General features: G+C 53.1%; 1 protein-coding gene across 6 annotated transcripts; it reads left to right on the forward strand.

Moving 5' to 3' along the window:
- The first annotated feature begins 1,117 nt into the window (after positions 1–1,117).
- Positions 1,118–18,784, forward strand: BID (BH3 interacting domain death agonist). Of its 6 annotated transcripts, none has more exons than XM_055567596.1 (6): positions 1,118–1,216; positions 13,207–13,268; positions 15,074–15,278; positions 16,424–16,563; positions 17,060–17,272; positions 18,324–18,784. In XM_055567596.1, exons 2-6 carry the CDS (start codon positions 13,257–13,259, stop codon positions 18,333–18,335), a joined length of 582 nt encoding a protein of 193 aa, XP_055423571.1. In that variant the 5' UTR covers positions 1,118–1,216; positions 13,207–13,256; the 3' UTR covers positions 18,336–18,784. The 6 variants fall into 6 exon arrangements, with proteins under 6 accessions (XP_055423571.1, XP_055423585.1, XP_055423589.1 ...); XM_055567610.1 differs by having other exon boundaries at positions 18,327–18,784; XM_055567602.1 differs by lacking the exon at positions 1,118–1,216 and adding an exon at positions 1,225–1,373.
- The last annotated feature ends 1,575 nt before the right edge of the window (positions 18,785–20,359 follow it).

The following is a 20,359-nucleotide window of genomic DNA, read 5'->3' on the forward strand; positions in this document are numbered from 1 at the left end:
ATTCCCTGCATCAGTACACAAGGGTTAGTACACTTTTTTGAAAGTGAAGTCACAGTCAGAGGCCTGGGTAAGGAGACCGAGAGGCATGTCGTCCGTCTGTCACTCAGAACGGGTGAGTGCGAGCTGGTGCTGAGGCTGGAAGGACGACTGGTTGTATGCACTGGTTAGAAGTTATACTCCTCCTGACAAAACTGCAGTGAAAGCCCGGGAGCAGCTTTTAGGGAACATGATTGGGCCTGGCTGGGCCCCATGGCGTACTGGCAATGCATTTGTTGCCCTAGAATGTAGCGGGGGTGGGGGTTGGGGTGGCTAATGGCTTATGCAGGCGGCCTCAGCGGCCAGGTACCGGGGTCTGTTTCCAGCCACTTCGGGGAGAGAGTGCTGAGCTGGGGCCCCGACGGGTGGCTTGTGCTGTTCTCCCTTCACACAGTCCTGTGTTGATTGTCATGAACGTGCCCTTGTTCAGATTTCCTAGATCGTCCCTGTTCACACTTCCTCCACAGGTGCACATAAAAGCCAGAGAGTTCCTTTAAAGTTAGGTGTGAGATAAAGCCGGACTCCTGTGCAGTGGAAATTGGCAGCTTTGTCCTTTGCTTGTAGGATGTGAAATCTGTCCCTCTGTCTCTCTTGTGTTGGCTGCCAGGAGCTCCATTTAAAAGAATTACTTGCTGTGTATACTTTAACCACTTGGATACGCAGTTCTGATAGAGAAGCCAAGCTGGGACGTGGATAACACAGCCTACATTTGAAATCTGCTCCATTATGTGACCTTTGTTACATAGCTTTCATTCATTGTAAAATTGGGGCCACAGTCATTTAAGAAAAAGTGGAAAGTACAAAAAGAAAAATCCAGTGACTTTGTAACTTTACTGTAAGCAGTCGATGGTTTCTGGTTATATTTCCTTCCGGTCTTTTTGTTTGTCAAGTTTGGTTTCTATTCCTGAGTTCCCGTCTAGCGACTGCCCTCGTCCCTCTCGGCCTCTGTTCCTGCTTCTCGGCGCTAAGCCTCCTGGCACCGGGGGGCGGGGCGGGGCGGGGCCGCGGAGCTCTTTGGGGAATGTGATGGGTTGGGACCGTGGCCGGTGTGGGCGGGGCGGAAACTACGGGAAGTGGGCCCACGGCGGCTGCGCGCCCCGCCCCCGGGACGTGGTCTTTCCCGCGCGCGCCCCGTGCGCTACGTCGCGCTGCCGTCCTGCCGCCTCGCACTGCGGTGGAGGTGAGTATATCCTGACACCTGCCGTCTGCGCCCCCGGCCCCCTGGCTCCCCTCTCCCGACCCCGTGCTCCGTCCCGCTGCTCCTTCCGCGTGGGGCGGCCGCGGGTCCAGGCGCCTCCCCGGCTCGCGCCGCACTGGGCGTGCTGCGGGCGATGAAGGTAGGTTTATGGAGTGAAGTAATGACCGGACACCCCGGGAGGGCGAGACCTCGGCCGACAGGCCGGGCGCGGGACGCCCTGCGCTGCTGGGGTAGGAGAGCCCTCACGGGGAGGGTGCTTGTCACCCGGAGGGGTGGTCTTCACTGAGGGGGTGGTCTTCACTGAGGGGGCCTCACCACGGAGACGTTTCTGGGCGATTCCCCCCTCCCCCCACGGCTGTGCCCTACCTGCGGGTCTGTCTGCTGCCCAGGCCTCCTCGGCGGCCTCCGCAGGGGCAAGTGGTTCCAATCTCGGTCCCGCCGTCGGGGCCTGGGTGGGTCGGGAAGGGGGCCCTCCTGGACCTGCGTCCCTGCCATCTCTGGGCAAAGCCTGAGCTCGGGCCCCCTAGTCCTGGAAGAGAGTCTGTGGTCGAGTCTGGGGAGGGTGGGAGGAGCCCGTCGGCTGCTGAGATCGAGGTGGCTCTAGGATGGCACCGGGGGAAGCGGATGGGGTGGCCAGAGGGGCGGCCTGGAAGGGTCGGTCGTCTCTGGGCGGGGCTCGGGGGGGCTGCGCGGATCCCGTGCTGTGTGGTGGGAATGGCGACCGTGGGACTCGGGGGATATGGAGGCTCTGGAGCAAAGAGCTGCCCGAACAGGGACTGGGTCCTGTTCCTGTTGTCTTGAATCAGTCCATCTGAGATGGACTCTGAGGTGCTGGGGAGGGGGCTCTGCTCCCAGGCTTTCCCAGACCCAGGACTGGAGGTCCCACTCATTGCAGAGGAGAATGGCCCGCTAGGGAGCCCCAGCCCCGAGGAGGAACGATGAGGGTGACCGGCCTCCCAGGGCCAGGGTCCTGGCAGCGCTGGAGGTGGTGAGCGATATTGCTGCTGTTTTTTTGCCGCTTTAGGGAGAGGGGCCTGGGTCCTGATCCCGGACCGAGTGCTGTGCTGGGGTTCTGGGACACTGCCTCTGGGCAGTGGACCCTCAGAAGCCTTGCTCCAGAGCTGTGGCCAGTGCTCCTGTGGCTGCATCTCTGGTGGTGGGTGTCTGGTGGAGGGAATGCGGGCGTGGAGTGCCTGCCCACTGGACCTCCAGTGCTCACCTGGCTGGGCCCCCAGAGGTCACGTGAGTGCTCACCTGAGGACAAGCCTGTGACAGAGTTCACAGTGCCACACACACTGATCCAAGCCTGTGACCTCAGAGTCCGGCTCTTCTGGTTGGAGTGGGCTGCCTGGGTTCCCGATGTGCCTTGCCTGGTACCTCTGGACCTGGTAGAGCCGGGGGTGAGGTGGGGGGTGGTGGGATGTGGGCAGGGCCCTGCCTTTCTGCACATCCCTCCCTGCTGGCAGCTGTGGGGGTGGGGAAAGCATTGGGCTGGTGCCTGGACCCTGGACCCTTGTTGGGGCTGTTCTCCAACAACTGTCCTGGCCTCCCGGTCCCCAATCCCCGCCCGGAACCCAGCCCTTCCCTCCTTCCTTTCCTCCTTTTCCTGATGTGTTTCCTTCCTCTTTTCTTCCTGCTGTGCTGGACTGAATGGGAAAGTTGCCCGTGAATAGCAAACATGAGCACCTGGATGGACTACAGAGCAACCACTTCTGGAGGTTCTGTGAAAATTGAGTTCTTGTTGGCTCTTGTGTACAGTGCCCAGCATCCTGGAAGCCACCCACTTAGATGGCAAGGAGGTGGCTCGTTTGCAGTCACCCTCTGCCTGCTAGTGTCCTGTCAGCTTGGGCAGGGGAGGGAACCAGTGCCCTCTGAGTCACGCAGCAGGGTTAAGAGGGGCTGGTGACCTTCCGGTGCATGAAAACCTTCTGTCCTTGGGGAGGGAGGTGGCAGCCAGGAGCAAGCTGCCACACGTGAGGAGAGGCCTCTTCTGGGTCCAGGGCTCCTGCTCACCAGAAGGCCATGGAGACATCCCTTTGCTTTTCTGTGGCTCTGAGGGGAGAGTAGTTATTGCAGAGGTGGACCTTGACGCCCCAGGGGGGCTTCAGGACGCCTGGCCCCCACGGGTCATCTTGCCCCACCCCCTGTGCACACATCTGTTGGGGGCCAGGGAGGGCAGGGCAGCGGGAGACACGGACACTGGACTTGGAGCGCCTGGTGGGGTAGGGGAGTTGCACTTCCAGGGCCTGTGTGTGGGGTGGCTCCCCCACTTATCTCACTGTCCCCTCCTTCAGGCTGCGTTTTTCTAAAACCCTTTTTTGAGATATTTCCTATGCTATAAAATTTGCAAACTCGAAGTGGTTTCCAGTGTATTTGCAAAGTTGTGCGGCCATCACCACAGTCTAATTTTAGAATGTCTCAACAGCCCCAGAAGAAACCACGCACATCATCGGTTACCCCCAGTCCCTTCATCCCCACAGCCCCAGGCAACACTTTTTCCTCTGTGGATTCACCAGTTCTGGGAAGTTCACATCAATGGAACCATACCATGAATCATTCCATGAATGAACTCTGGTTTTCTGTGACTCACTCAGCTTCATGTTTCAGAGTTCATCCATGTTGCAGCCTGTATGAGAAATTCACTCCCTTTTTATGGTCAAATAATATTCCATTTTATGGATCTACTACATTTTCCTTATCCATTCAACAGTTGATAGACATTCGACTTTTGGTTACTTTGGATAACGTCATGACGAGCGTTCACGTGAGCGTGTGTCTTCATTTCTGTTGTGTGTATACATAGCTAGGAGTGGAATTTCTGGGTCATGTGATAACTCTTAACATTCTGGAAAGAATGAAGAGTCTTCCCGACCCAGGGATCAAACACAGGTCTCCTGCATTGCAGGCAGACTATTTACTATCTGCGCCACCAGGGAAGCCTAACATTCTGAGGAGTTGCAAAACTTCCAAAGCGTCCGCACTGTTTTCCACGCCGCCCTGCCCCCGGGAGATCTGTGCACGTGGTGTGGAGTCCCGGCTGAGCCGCGTCTTTGCTGCCTCTTGCTGTCACCTTTCGATTCTAGCCCTCCTAGTGGATGTGAAAGTGAGTCTTCACATTCACTTTTCTTTCTGTTCTTACTTCCTCCCTCCCTTCCTTTGCACTTTATGCTTGGCTTTTAGTAAAGATTTTAGTTCCCTGACCAGGGAGCCCTAACCACCAGGAAATTCCCCTTCATTGCGGTTTGATGAGCATTTCTGTAGTGGGGTCACACAGAGTCGGACACGACTGAAGTGACTCAGCAGCTTAGCAGCAGTGGTTAGTGATGTTGAGCCTCTTCACCTGTGCTGTTGACCATCTGTATGTCTTTGGATCCTGTTAAAATCTTTCACCCAGTTTCCAGTTGAAATGTGTTTTTATTGTTACAAGAATTCTTTATATGTTTTGAGTACTAGTCTCTTGTCTGATGAATTACTTGCAAGCATTTTTTTTCCCATTCTGTGGATTGTCTTTTTATTGCTTATGTCCTTTGAAGTGCCAAGGTTTAATTATCAAGAAGTTCAGTTTGTCTATTTTTCATTTTGTATGGCTTGTTCTTCTCTCTTATATGGTGTCGTATCTAAGAAATCACTGCCTCATCCAAGGCCGTAAAGTTTTATTTCTTTGTTCTCTTCTGTGATCTGTTCTGAGGTAGATTTTGTGTATAATACGAGGGAGGGGCCTCAGTTGATGCTTTTGCTCCCGTGATACCAGTTGTCTCAGTACCGCTGACCCCTTTGTCGGAGGCGGATGCGCTGCAGGCATTGGGCTTTGTTTCTGGACTTCTGCGCCACTGCTGGTACCACACGGTCTCAATTCCTGTCAGTCAGTCATGTCTTGAAGTTGGGGAGTGAGTCTACCAGCTTTGTTCTTTTTCTCATTGGCTATTCTGTGCCCCTTGCATTTCCTTATGAAAGAGGAACCATTTCTCTCTTTCTGTGAAAAAGCCTGGTGGGAGCTTGCGGGGATCCTGTTGAGTCCGTGGGTGTTTTTCCAGCTTGTGGACCGGAATGAGCCCGCTTATTTGGATCTGTGCTTTTCTGCAACGAAAAGCATGCACAGTTTTCAGGGTACAGCTCTTAACGCTTCTTCTGTCCAACGTGTTCCAGAGTATTTAACTTTTCTCACTGCTGTCCTAGTTCTGTTTCTCTTTCAGATGCTAATCGCTGGCACACACAAGTACAGTGGGCGTACGTGGTCTGTGTCCTGCAGTGTTGGTGAACTCACTTGTTACTTGCTGGGCTATTTTAGTGGATTCGTTGGATGTTTCCACATGTGAGCTCTTGTCTAATCGGGATGTCTTACAGCCTCTCTGTTGATGCCAGTGTGTGCAGCCACGGTTGAAAACCAGTGGTCCCCAGGCCTTAAGATGGAGCAGGGACCGAGTAGGGGAGCAGGTGAGCGAGTGGTGGGGTCTGTGGGGAAGCCCAGCACAGAGGAGGCGGAGATTGGCGTCCCACACTCCAGCGAGTCCAGGCGGTGCTTGGTGGAAGTGGGGCCCCAGTGTGTCCCGGGTGAGTCGTCAGAAGGAGCCCACATGGGTGCTGGGCTGGGCTCCCGCTCGCTTCCATTCACTCGCTTCAGGGGAAGGACTGGCACAGGTGATCTGAGTGGAACTGGCAGTGGCCATACAAACCCGTGTTTTCAGAAACTGGCTGAATCATCTTACTGGTTTCTTCATTAATTAATGAGCTAAATAAAATCTTGGGCATATTTCATTTTATTGTTCTATGTTTGTGGGAAAATCATGGTTTTGCCATTTCTCTGTGTTGGCAGTTTTGGAGCCATGCCCGAAAGCATGCCTGGTGGACTTGGCCCCAGAGGCCGTGTCTCAGGCCAGTGGAACAGCTCTGTCTAGAGAGTGTTTGGCTGGGTTTCAGGTTTGCGCACGTGGACAAGTTTCTCCACTGGTGGTCTTGCTGACTGTGTCCTTGTGGGAGACGTGGGAGGTCTGCTCTGTGTCGAGCAGGAGAGGACAGAGAATCCGGGTGGTCAGATGGCGGTTTGTGTCCTTGGTCTTTTGAGCTCAGTTCATAATTTTGTGCCACCACAGGGAACCAGTCCTTGCATCTGGACGCGTGAGCCTTGGCGTTTCTGCGTTTGCTCTTGACTTGGCGCGGAACTTGTGGGACCAAAGCTGGGTGCTGTCTGTGTGTCTGCTATTCAGAAAGACCTTTGCCTCTTGGTGTGTAAATGTGGGAAGCATTTTTTTCATCATTGAGGAGTTTGGTTGTAAAGTATCTTAAATTGGAAGAACTGTGTCCTCATTGGCTTTTGGACTTAAATATGTTTATGAAAGTCAAATTTATCTTAAATTTCCATGAAATCAGGAAATCTCATTTCTAATAGTTTAAATACTTTAGACTTTCAAAAAATTAAAAATACACCAAAACAAACTCAGAAACGTTTTAAGAACATATGTTCACAAACACTCACAGATACAGAAAACAAACCAGTGGTTACCAGTGGGGAGTGGGCTTCCCTGGTGGCTCAGATGGTAAAGAATCTGCCTACAATGTAGGAGACCCAGGTTTGATTCCTGGGTCAGGAAGATCCCCTGGAGAAGGAAATGGCAGCCCACTCTAGTACTCTCGCCTAGAGAATCCCATGGACAGAGGATCCTGGCAGGCTACGGTCCACGGGGTCACAAGAGTTGGACACGACTTAGCAACTAAACCACTGGCAGTGGGGAGAGGGAGGGGGGAGCACGATGGGGTTAGGGGTTAAGAGAGAAACAATGGAGCGTAGAATACGTGAGCTCCAAGGGCACTGCCGCATACCACAGGAACGTAGTATTTTATAGTAATTATGAAGTAGTATAACCTTTAAAAACGGTGGATACTATGTTGCATACCTGTAACTTATATAATACTGTACATCAACTATATCTCTGTATAAAAAGAAGAGTACAGGTTCACATAGTTAAGGTAAATCTTTGACAAATGAGGATAAATTAATAATTTTGGATTTTAAAAAGCTGTGTTTTCTCTGATTTATCAATATTACTGATAAATCAATACTTAATGTTGATTACATGTAGTAATCAATATTCACTATACTAGTAAATTGTATATTATATGCTAATTGGTTCCTCTCTGCCCCACCTCCACCCCCTGCAAACTTCTATAGATTTCCTTCTCAAATCAACTGATACTATTCTTAGTGTTTAAAGTTACGAGAAATGTAAATTTGTTTTCAACTAAACTGAATAGAATTCTGACAGTGTTTTTAACAGTATTCCAGATTACAGCGTGAACACTGAATTAATGATGGCAATCATTGTATACCCAGGCGATTTCTAAATAAGACAGGATCCAAAAGCATTGGGTACCAGGTGTATTTTAAGTGTTTTCAGTGTTCTCAGCAGGGCTTTGTCGTTGGCTGGCATCACTGAGTGTGTGTGCGCCTGGGGGAAGCTCAGGATGTGTGTGGCTGGGAAGTGACATCTGAACCGTGTGAGACCTAGTCACCTGATTCTCTGTGAAAGAGTCAGTCACTTTGGTTAAGTATCTTAATTAAAATGGATGGCAGAGAAAACTGTTGTGTTAATAGATATGCTTTTATTTTCAAGGGAAAGGTCTAGTTCCTCCCCTCCAACCTTTTGGTCTCTAAGACTTTTTTACACACAAAAATGACTGAGGACCCTGAAAAGCTTTTGATTAACCGGGTTTTATCTATTTTCTGTGTTAGAAAGTAAAACTGGAGAAAATTTTAAAATATTGTTGATACGTTTGGATGTATCAGTGTCCATTGCTTGTTAACATTTTTAATACAGTGCGTTACAGAACAAAGCTTTTAGTGAGAACGTGGTTTCATAATGTTGCAAATCTCAAATGTCTGAGACTGAAAAGAAGCTATGAAAGTTTGCTTGGTTTGTTTGTTTGTTTTTGGATTTTGGGCCTCACCGCATAGCTTGCGGGAACTTAGTTCCCAGACCAGGGCTTGAACCTGGGCCCCCTGCATTGGAAGCATGGAATCCTAACCACTGCACCCACCACCTGGGAAGCCCTAAAACAATAATTTTTGATGCTTTATGTTCTAAAGGGAAAAACAGTCCCACCAAGAGCAAAGGTTCATCACTTACGAGGAGCTAAGGGGTTCTTAGTTCACTGACAACTGTGCCCTGTTCCGCAGGCATCCCTGACCCCGTCGTAAATGACCAAGCGGGCTCTGATGGTGCTTCTGGAGGTTGGACCCTGAATTTAGAGGAAAGACGTTGTTTTCAGGATATCTTTTACACCTACAACTGTCATTGAGACTTCCCAGAGAATCCCACAGGCTGTTCATCTTCTAAAAAGAGCGATTATGTAATCAGCTTTGTTTGACGTGTTACTGTGGGAAGAGCAGCTGTCTGAAGAGGGGCTGGCTCACGCTTCCTTGGTCTAGTTTACAGGAAAATGTAACACTCATGTGAGTGTTGCAGAAACTCTTGCTCCATGGGGACGCCGTCGCTGTCCATAATCTGTTTATTCTCAGGGGAACACAGATCACAAGAGACTCCGACCCTGTCCCGTCTGCTCTCGGAGAAGTCTGTGAGTCACCGCTGGCAAGCCCTGCCCTCTGGAGGCGACTCGGGGCTTTTCGGTGTGTATCCGCAGTAGAGGACAGACTCAGAGGCTCATGCAAGTGGTAGTACCGGGCACTCTGAACTAGTGCTACTGCAAAAACAGGCTTCAGCAACTCAGAGCCGCGCCTGGAGCTGCGGTGAGGGGCCCCGCGCTCTTCTGGAGGCAGGCAGTGGGTGAGGCCACGGCGGGGACCTGATGGTTCGCTTGCAGTGGTGCTGAGATGGTGTTTGTTCCCTAGACACATGAAGAGCCTTTCTCTTTCTGAAACTCTCTGTAGTCCATACACATCTGTTAGATGGAACTGACATCTGGTCCCCCCCGATAGAATTAAGTTTCCTCATTTTGTGTGGTGGCTCAACAGCGAAGAACCCACCTGCAATACAGGAGACCTGGGTTTGATTCGTGAGTCGGGAAGATCTCCTGGAGGAGGAAATGGCAACCCACTCCAGTATTCTTGCCTGGGGAATCCCTAAAGACAGAGGAGCCTGGCGGGCTACTGTCCACGGCGTTTCAAGCAGTCAGACATGACTTAGGAACTAAATAACAACAAACTGTTACTTGCATAGGTTCAAAAGGAAGTTTTTTTCAAACATTTTTCATTGTGGTGGAACAGATGCAAAATTATACATATAATCATTTTATGTGTGCAGCTCAGTAGCATGAATAAGGAATTAGTAATTCTCTAGAAACGGACATGATTGCTCGTGTAAGTGGAGCCGGCCCGTGTGTGTCTTCCTGTGTCTGGCTTGTTTCATTCGGTGTGACGTCCTCAGCGTTCCTCCATGTTGCCACAGTTTCCCTGTTTTTTGTATGTGGGGGAAAATGTATGTCCACCTGCAGTGAGACCCCGCACCCCCACCGTCCCGTCCAGAACCCTGCGTCTTACCACCCGGGTTGCCGGCCACTTGGGGTCTGCCCTTGGGGTCTGACTCCTGTCACTTGGCACAGTGTCCTCCGGGTCCCGCGTGCAGGTGCCAGGATTTCCCTCTTTCTGAGGCTGAGTGAGGCTCACTGTGATGGGCACAGTGTTCGTCTGCTCACCCGTCGTGGACATTTGCACTACAGTCCTTGTTCTTTTTACCGGGATGTAGTATAATTTGACAAAATAAGAGCCTTCCTGGGAATGTCCTATCTCCGAATGGTGCTTGTGTGAGCCGCTGTGATATGCCACTTGTCTCAGAACTGAGCTGCCTTTTAGGGAGCGAAGCCTGTAGAGCCTCTCGGGAAAGCCAGTCTGGGCCAAGGGTCCCCACCTACTGTGATGGAAAGGAAGGTTGCCTCCTGCAGGCCAGGGAACCTGAGATGACCAGAGGGCCCAGGACTGAATGTACAAGTGGATGGTGGCAGAGCAACCTGCCCAGTCCTCACCCACAGTGACCAGTCACCCACTCACACAGAGTGACCAGCCCAGGGAGGTCAAGTCAGACTGCTCTCTGGGACAGTCCAGACACGATCACTGACAGCTCCCTAATTTTCGTTCCTGCCTGTGACGTGCAGCCAGGCTGGCCATCACACAGGTGGCCCTGGCCAGCAGGCCCCCAGCTCTCTCCACGGCTGCCCCACAGAACTGCCCCCCTCCTTTGTCTGCCACGTGTGAGTGTCTGATCAGTGTCCCTAGTCCCCTGACCGGGCTTGCTTTGCTCCAGACAAGTCCCACATGTTTAGGGGAGCTACAAGTGGTGGACCCTACAGCACGGCTTCACCTGTCTTCTGCCCTCAGGGTGGCAGAGTCCAGCCCAAGGTTCCTGGTGAAAATTTCCAGACGGAAGGTGATCTTGTGCCCTTGTGTTGTTGTTCAGTCACTCAGTTGTGTCCGACTCTTTGCGACCCCATGGACTGCAGCACGCCAGGCCTCCCTGTCCTTCACCATCTGGAGCTGGCTCAAACTCATGTCCCTTGTGACAGGGATGCCATCCAACCATCTCACCCTCTGTCGTCCCCTTCTCTTCCTGCCCTCAATCTCTCCCAGCATCAGGGTCTTTTCTAAGGAGTTGGCTCTTCACATCAGGTGGCCAAAGTATTGGAGCTTCAGCTTTAGCATCAGTTCTTCCATTGAATATTCAGGACTGATTTCCTTTAGGATTGACTGGTTGGATCTCCTTGCAGTCCAAGGGACTCTCAAGAGTCTTCTCCAATACCACAGTTCAAAAGCATCAATTCTTCAGCGCTAAGCTTTCTTTATGGTCCAGCTCTTACATCCATACATGATGACTGGAAAATCATAGCTTTGGCTAGATGGACCTTTGTCAGCAAAATAAAGTCTCTGCTTTTTAGTATGCTGTCTGGGTTGGTCATCGGAGAAGGCAATGTCACCCCACTCCAGTACTCTTGCCTGGAGAATCCCATGGACGGAGGAGCCTGGTAGGCTGCAGTCCATGGGGTTGTGGAGTCAGACACGACTGAGCGACTTCACTCTCACTTTTCACTTTCATGCATTGGAGAAGGAAATGGCAACCCACTCCAGTGTTCTTGCCTGGAGAATCCCAGAGACGGCAGAGCCTGGTGGGTTGCTGTCTATGGGGTCACACACAGTCGGACACAACTGAAGCGACTTAGCAGCAGCAGCAGCAGGTTAGTCATAGCTTTTCTTCCAAGGAGCAAACATCTTTTAATTTCATGGCTGCAGTCACCATCTGCAGTGATTTTGGAGCCCAAGAAAGTAAAGTCTCTCACTGTTTCCATTGTTTCCCCGTATGTTTCCCATGAAGTGATGGGACCAGATGCCGTGATCTTTGTTTTTTGAATGTTGAATTTTCAGCCAGCTTTTTCATTCTCTTTCATCTTCATCAAGAGGCTCTTTTATTTCCTCTTTGCTTTCTGCCATAAGGGTGGTGTCATCTGCATATCCGAGGTTATTGATATTTCTCCCTGCAGTATTGATTCCAGCTAGTGCTTCATTCAGCCCGGTATTTCACATGATGTACTCTGCATATAAGTTAAATAGGCAGGGTGGTAATATACAGCCTTGACATACTCCTTTCTCAATTTGGAACCAGTCCGTTGTTCCATGTCCAGTTCTAACTGTTGTTTCTTGCCCTGCATACAGGTTTCTCAGGAGGCAGGTGAGATGGTCTGTTATTCCCACCTCTAAGAATTTTCCACAGTTTTTTGTGATCCACACAGTCAACGGCTTTAACATAATCAATGAAGCAGATGTTTTTCTGGAATTCTCTTGCTTTTTCGATGATCCAGTAGATGTTGGCAATTTGATCTCTGGTTCCTTTGCCTTTTCTAAATCCAGCTTGAACATCTGGAAGTTCTCAGTTCGGGTACTGTTGAAGCCTGGCTTGGAGAATTTTGAGCATTACTTTGCTATCGTGTGAGATGAGTGCATTTGTGTGGTAGTTTGAAGATTCTTTGGCATTGCCTTTCTTTGGGATTGGAATGAAAACTGACCTTTTCCAGTCCTGTGGCCACTGCTGAGTTTTCCAAATTTGCTGGCATATTGAGTGCAACACTTGAACAGCAGCATCTTTTAGGATTTGAAATAGCTCAGCTGGAATTCCATCACCTCCACTAGCTTTGTTCATGATGATGCTTCCTAAGGTCCCCTTGACTTCACGCTCCAGGATCGTGGTTATCTGGGTCATTAAGATCTTTTTTGTATAGTTCTTCTGTGTATACTTGCCACGTCTTACATCTTCTGCTCCTGTCTCCTGGAGGTGAACTGGTTTTCTGTTCTGTTTTTAACCTCCTGAGTATGTAGGAACCATATGGAATTGCCAAGTTTGACTTTTTGCCCTACAGAGCAGCAATTCATTGGGTTTAGCCTAATGCTGTGTATAAACAGAGTATGCTGTGCATACATTTTAAAACGGGTTGTTCTGTTGAGACTGATCTGCAGACACTTGTTACTCTGGGTGTCTCTACGATGCACACAGAGCTCTCAGTCTTCTATATTTACCATGTCGGGGGCATAATCTTCTAAGATTTGGTCTGATGAGCTTTCACCTATGCAGTTTAGTGTGGAATTGACACCATCCCAAAGCCTTAGTCTTCCGTGACTGTCAGGTAGACATTCTTTCTCCTCCTGTTACACACCTTGCCGTGCAGCCACGGTGCCTTGGGGCCGGCAGCCGGGTAGGGTCTGCAGTGGGACAGATCCGTGGAAATGTCTAGGAATTGCTTGTGGAGGGAGCCCAGCGCTCTGAGTGTTCACTTAGAAACTGTCTGGGAGCCAGATGGCCCTGCCTGCCTGACCAGTGAGCTCAGGGTGGGAGGCTGGACCTGAGGTGGGGGGTGGTCTTGGTCTCAGTTACGAGGAAACTCAGGTGTGTGGCCCGGGGTGCAGATGAGGGGAGCCAGGGCCCAGATGACTCCGTTATCCCCTGCGGGGCCCCACGCCCACCCTCCATGTCCTCTTCCAGGCCGTCCACCCAGAATCCTGTGAGCTGGAGCCCGTGAAGCTGCTTAGGCCATGGATTTGAAGGTCAGATGATGCGGTGGTCGTGGCAGGGGTGGGCGGGCCCGGGGTGACTGGAGCGCACAAGCCCCTGTCCGCTCACTGCCTGTGCCTGGTCGATCCTGGAATGCAAGATGGGTTCAAGGATGTAGGGTCCTTGAGCAGGTTTAGGGTTCAGAAGGGAAGCTGTGGCCGAGCCAATCAGGAGCTCTCATCCATCTCCTTCCCACCCTGGCTTGTGTGGTGTCTTGGGGCGCCCCCTCCCCGCGGGCCCTCCCTCCACATCCCCTCCAGCCCTTTGGGTGCGGCTGCGTCTGGGGCCCTCCTGGTGACTTGTGAACGTGGGCCAGCTTTCTGAATCTGAGCAGACAGCACTGGGGAGGTGGTGTGCTTGGTGGGAGCTTCTGGAGCAACGTTGTGCCAGGCACGGGGCCTTATGCTTCCCAGCCTGGCGGGTCAGGAGCCACTCAGGCAGGAGGGTTTTGGGGAGCTGCCCCTGTGCGGCTTACCTCAATGGCCTCAGGGTGGGGGGGATGCAGTGACTCGCTCCCGGGGTTTGCTTCCCCTTTTCCCTCAACACGGGAGTGCCCCACAGTTGGGTTTGTGGGGAGACATCCATCAGCTTCCTCTTTCTCCCTGCTGTCAGAATTTTCATCCTCTTACAGATTTTTCTGATTTTTCACCTTTGTTAAGCACTCAGCTCAGCAGCATTAAGTTACTCACGTGGCCATATCCCCACTGGCTCTCCCTCAGCCCCGTCCAAGAATAGAGCCCCGAATCAGGATGACCTGGCCTCAGCATGACATCTGCAAAGACCCCCCCTTCCCAGTTAGGTCCTGCTCTCAGGTTCTGGGGGATGCAGTCCAGCCGCCACAGCCCCTCCTCTCCCGGGCAGGACGCCTCCTGAGGCAGAGGGAGCACCTTCGGCAGCCCCTCAGCTGCCAGCACTGCCTGGCCTCCTGCGAAGATTTAGTAGAGCTGTTACGTGCATTTCCCCTTTTAGGACGAATTCTGGAGAAGTAGAGGCTGCATAGCAATACATAAGCACTTATTTTATGCATTTTATTTCAAACACTTTGCCTTCTAAAACCTGTCCTCTAAGCGTTCTCTGATTTTTTTTCCCTCCCTTTTCACACTTGCTGCACTGATCTTCGTTGTTGCAGCACGTGAGGAGGTTTTTAGTTGAGGCATGTGGGATCTAGTTCCTTGCCCAGATTGAACCCAAGCTGGACCCCCTGCCCTGGAAGCTTCGAGTCTTAGCTACTGGGCCACCAGGGAAGTCCCTCTGATTAATCAGTATTTTTCTAATCTTTTCTAATGAAAAATATTAAAGACTCGAGTACATTTTACTAGGATCTTTACTTTCCCCTCTTGGCCGTCCCGGCCCAGGCTGTGAGCCAGGCGTTCCTGGCCTCTCCAGACACCCTCTCACCCCAGCCCTGCCCGCACATGCTCTTCTGGTTGTAGCGTCCCGCCTGCCCCCTGTGCTGTTTGTGGGCCTGGCAGGGCCTTACCCACCTGAGGGTGGTCAGGCCTGCTCAGAGGCAGGTGGTGTTCGTGGTCACCAGCGCCCAGGTGTGCTGAAAATCTGCTTTAGCACAGTGCCATCCTGGACTCAGGAGACGATGGGAGCGGAGGCGAGCAGGGGTGGCCCCGACCCGTGCGCCTGCCCAGCCTGCCTCCGGGGGATCACCTCTTGCACTGTTGCAGCCTTTCTCGACGTCTGCAGGAGGGAGGCTCTGTGCACTGGCCCCTGCCTGCCTAGAGGGTGCTCAGGCCTTGGACCAGTGAGGCCAGCCCAGGACCACGTTCCCACAATCCTCTCCTCGCAGGTTAGCAACGGCCCCGACCCCGGGGACGAGCGCACCACGAGCCTGCTGCTGCTGGGCTTCCTGCAGAGCTGCCCCCACTCCTGCTTCCAGAGGGAGCTGGAGGCGCTGGGTCACGAGTTGCCTGGGCGCCTGTTCCATGACGACGAGCTGCAGACGGACGGCAACCGCTGCAGCCACTTCCCCTTGGCAGCGGAAGCGGAGACAGGTAGGCACTGGTCAGCCTCCTCGGCCCTGGGGCCTTCAGGCTCGGCCCCCCATGTCCAATGGAGCAGGCCTCTTGGAGTCTGATCAGTGAAAACCCACTCAGCTTCCGGAGGCCTCGTGGCATCAATGTCCCCCATGGACTCACATCTGTGTGCTACAGCCACGCCAACCTCCACGGTCACCAGGCAGTGGGGACCCCGGGCTCGTGCCTGGGGCTGGGCTGTTCCCCCAGCTTCAGCTTTTACCACAGTGCTGCCTCCACGGAGGCCGTCGGGAGCCCCTTGGGAACTCCCCGGGGAGCCTTTTCAAGTTGTGAGTCAGCCTGTTCCCGGGAGGCCTGGCTTGGAGCCACCTCTTAAGAGGTCCCCACCAGCCAGGGCCCCCTTGGGGACAGAGTAGGAAGGTGTGGGGGCAGAAGGAGCTTTGCTATCCCTGGGGTCCCCCCTCTCACCACCCCACCCTTAGACGGCAGGGCCCTCAGGTAGGAAACTGGCCTGTGGGTCAGGAACCTGATGTTGTTTGGCAGTAAAGCACAGGACAGGCCTGGCCGTGTTCACTCGGCTGGATGGGGAGGCCGAGGGGGCACTGAGGTGGCAGCAGCTGGAGCAAACCAGAGGGGGGCCAGGCTGCAGTGGCACCTTGGGGGTGAGTGGTCCTGTCAACCAGGTAGTCCAGGTCAGAGGTGGTGACTCATCCCCGAGCAGAGGGCGGGCACGTGGGGGGTTCTGGGGGCAGGAGGGGACTACATGCATGTCTCCAGGTCCAGGCATCTCACTGGGCCGCGTGGGGCAGGAGGAGGGACGCAGCGCCTGCCCCTCTGAGTGTGCACTTGCCTGTCCTGCGCCCACTGAGCTCTGGGCTGTGTGGCTGCGAGTGAGCCCCACAGCCGAAAACACCCGAGCCCAGAACCTTCTCTTCTGGTGGGGGGAGCTCAGAGCACTAGGAAGGAAGTGCGGAGTTGGGGGGCGCTGTGCCTTGGAGCAGACCCAGGGGCAGCCGCTGGGGCGACAGGTTGCCGCCACTTGCTGGACGATGGCTGTTCGCCGCGTGTGAGCGCTCCGCTGCTCTAGTCGCCCTAGTAGTTGTGGGGGCCCCGGGGGAGGGTGTGAGCAGGCGTCACCTCAATCTGCCTCGTCTGGACGTTAGATTCTGAGCGTCAGGAGGAGGCAGTCCGTGAAGTCGCCCGGCAGCTCGCCCAGATTGGGGACAGGCTGGAGGGCAGCATCCACCCAGGGATGGTGGCCGGCCTGGCCTCACGCTTCAGTGTCAGGAGCCTGTCGGAGGAGGTGAGTGGGGAAACCACGGGGCCACTGAGGTCTGTCCTCTGCCTCCTGGCGGACAGACCAGCGTGAGCTTCCGCAGAAGCTGGGGGGAGAATCAGCTTAGAGAATTGTCTCCCGGAAGACCTGTCACCGGACCTCTGAAAACCTGAACCTCGAATCAGGCTCAGGAGTTGGGAGACAACACCCTCAGTGTCACGAGTATGACTCTTCCCCAAACGGGGCCAGAAACACACTCGTGCCGGGCCCGGCCGGTCAGCTTCCTGCCCCCAGGAAGGCCATCCACTTAGGGAGCCTCCCGGCCATCGTGGCTCCCAGGCCACTGGCGCCCCACCTCACTGTTGGTGCGGAAGGTCCTCTGGGGTCCAGGGGTTCACGGAGGCCTCTCCCTGCACCCGTGTGCTGGCCCCAGCCCTGGGTGGGGGCACACCTGCCCCCGGATTTTCCACGGCTGCCCCGGTGGGAGGTGATGGGTAACCACACCCCGCTTCCACGTGCGCAGGACAGGAGGCAGTGCCTGGCGGCTGTGCTGGAACAGCTCATGCAAACCTGCCCTCCGGACATGGACCACGAGAAGACCCAGCTCCTGCTCACCATGCTCTTGGCCAAAAAGATAGCCGACCACTCGCCAGCCTTGCTCCGAGATGTCTTCCGCACAACAGTGACCTTCATCAACCAGAACCTCCTCGCCTATGTGAGGAACTTAGTCCGAAATGTAAGCCCCAGTGGTGGATGAGCCCAGCCTTGGTCTCCCTTCCCCCCACCTGCCCCCTCCCTGAGCTCTAGGATCCTCACTGCGGGAGTCATGGAGGAGATGGTTGCGGCTGTGAATGCCTTTCGAGCTTCCTCAGCCGTGTTTCTGAGATGGCAGCTGTCACAGGCTGTTGAGAGGTGGGAGTATGGGGGAAGGGCAAGCACAAGCGACGCGCCCGAGCTGGGCTTCCCTGGTCTTCTCTCAGCTCCACCTTTTCACAAATGAGCATCAGTTCAGTTCAGTCGCTCAGTCGTATCCGACTCTTAGCGACCCTGTGGACTGCAGCACACCAGGCCTCCCTGTCCATCACCAACTTCCAGAGTTTACTCAAACTCATGTCCATTGAGTCCGTGATGCCATCCAACCATCTCATCTTCTGTCGCTCCTTTCTCCTCCCACCTTCAATCTTTCCCAGCATTAGGGTCTTTTCAAATTAGTCAGCTCTTCACATCAGGTGGCCAAAGTACTGGAGTTTCAGTATCAGTCCTTCCAATGAATATTCAGGGCTGATTTCCTTTAGGATGGACTGGTATAGTTTAAATTAAACACATGCTTTACCTTGGGTGAGAGGTCGAAAGGGGGTTAAAAACCACACGTTTGTCCTCCAACCAGGGTATTGAAAGTCTGGTTTCACAGACCAGCTGGAAGGGAAGTAGGCATACCTTGTCTGTAAACTTGAAGATACTGGTGAGTGGAGCTTTGTGTGTTGGCAGCACTGCTCAGGTGTCTGACCCTTTCTTTCACTACGTACTGATGAGCCTTGAAAGCACTCTCTGTGCACAGCTGTGAAGTTACAGAGGCATTTACAACCGGAGGGTGACGCCAACTCGGCGTCAAACCAGGCTAACTGGTGGAAGGAGAGCAGCATTTTTAAACAGCTTCCAGACCCTGCAGGGCTGCAACAGAACCTCTCGGTAGAGCTGCTCGGGTGCTGAGTGTGGGCCTGGAGGCCCCCGTGTGGGGTCCTGGTCTGCGACCCTGGCCCACCCCAGCTCCTCCTCTCTCGCTCCAGCAGATGGACTGAGTGACCACTCGGCAAAAGCAGACTGTGAAGATGCAGGCGGTGTCAACACTGTAGCTGCCGCCTCCACGGACACGAGCTTCGGCCGCTGATCCAGGCTCAGAGAAGACGGCCCGAGACGATCACGGAGTGCCACCTCACCACTTTAAAGCCCGGGGCTGTTTAAGACTTACTGCGCTAGCGCACTTGGACGGAGATGTTCACGTGTACCTGTGGATATTTCTTCTGCATCCACCCCCACACTGTGCCTTTGTCTGCTGTTGGCCGGGAAGGTCCCCACCTGAAAGTCACCCAAAAGCAGACTGGGACTTCCTGGTGGTCCAGTAGTTAGGACTCTGCACTTCCACTGCTGGAGCCTGGGTTTGATCCCTGGTTGGGGAACAGATCCCAAAAGCCTTGTGGTTCAGCCAAAACAGAAAATAAAAGCAAACTGTTCAGAGAGAAAACAAGAACACACTTGTTGTTTTTAAAAAAACAACTTTAATTTTACAATAGTGTGGCACTTCCCAGGGGTCCAGTAGTTAAGACTGTGCTTCCACTGCTGAGGCCTCGATCTGACCCCTGATTAGGAACTAAGATCCCACCTGCCTCATGGTGCAGCCAAAACGAAGGGCCACTGCCTGCCATGTCCAAGGAGGACCAGAGAGGGCTGGAGGGGAGTCCCTGTACTCCTTAGAGTGGGAAATTCCCCTGTGAACAGCCTTCATACCAAGCAAGTGCAGGCTTTCCGTTTAAAGACCAAACACCACAAGAGGTTCTGGACTCAAATAAAGGTACAGAGGTGATTTAAAGGCCCATGGTAACCAGTCTCCAGTGTAACTAAATGCACTCTTTTCTCTTTGAGAGAAGTCAAGATTTTGATACAAATTTTAAGCTGCTGGGGCAGCTACTGCCTATCTGTTAGTGATCTTACCCTTGCACCTTCCAGCCCTGCCCCCCTGCTCACCTGTGCCTAAGAAACTGCTTCAGGCAGAACAGGTTTCTAGGCGTGAAAGATGCAAGAACAGACTTAAACATTCAGCATCTATGGCAGTTTCCTTTCCTGGAGACAGAATACAATAAGTACCCAAAGCAATCGGGACTTCCTGGTGGTCCAGTGGTTAATAACCTGCCTTGTAATGCAGGGGACACGGGTTCAGTCCCTGGTCAGGGAACTGAGACCCCACACGGGGTTGGGGGGGGTGGGTGGAAGCCCTCCAACTACTGAACCCACGTGGCAACAAAACAGCCCACATGTTGCCAGTAAGACCCAGTGCAGCCAAGCAAGTAAACACCAACAAAGCGATCACCGCCCACCGAGGGAAACCAGGGAGCACTCACGTTTAGAACACAGCACAGCCTCCTCTGCTCCCAGCCGCAAGCGTCGCCTAGGACCGGGCTTGTGTTCCACGTGCATTTGATGCTGGGTGCGGCTCCAGATCGCAGGCCACTGGTGACAGAAACACCCGTGTTAACTGTGAACACGATGTCCTGGGGAAGAATGTGAACATGAGTAACTAAGTACTAACACGTTCTTGTTGCCAAAACCACTTCTCTGTTCCATGAGTTCAAACTTACCAAAAAAGAAAAACAGCTACACGGTTCGGTGTCAAATGCACAGCACCCAAGGCTGGGCCTCAGGCTGACAACTGCAGGGGGGCGCAAAGTAAATGCAGGTAGTGCCGTCGAGCGTCTGGAAACACAACTCCCAGGTTTAAAGGGTTCACCTCGGTGGGAACAGTCACACACACACACATCAGTCAGTACATCTCAGCAGAGAGAGATTTTCTCAGGAGGGGGCTGATTCTCTTCCAGGAGCAATTAAAAGTGTTGTAAAAGAAGCCCTAAAGCACCAAATAACCTCACTATCTCTTAGAACACTTCACCTTACCTACCACTGTTCTGCTTGTTAATTCAGTAATCCTCTCTTTTGATCAAGTTCATGCAGGTTTTGGTGTCGGGTTTTCCCTGGTGCCTTAGAGGTTAAAGCATATGCCTGGAATGCAGGAGACCCAGGTTCAATCCCTGGGCCGGGAAGATCCCCTGAA

This window comes from Bubalus kerabau, chromosome 1 (assembly GCF_029407905.1).
Source record: "Bubalus kerabau isolate K-KA32 ecotype Philippines breed swamp buffalo chromosome 1, PCC_UOA_SB_1v2, whole genome shotgun sequence".
NCBI lineage: Eukaryota > Metazoa > Chordata > Mammalia > Artiodactyla > Bovidae > Bubalus > Bubalus kerabau.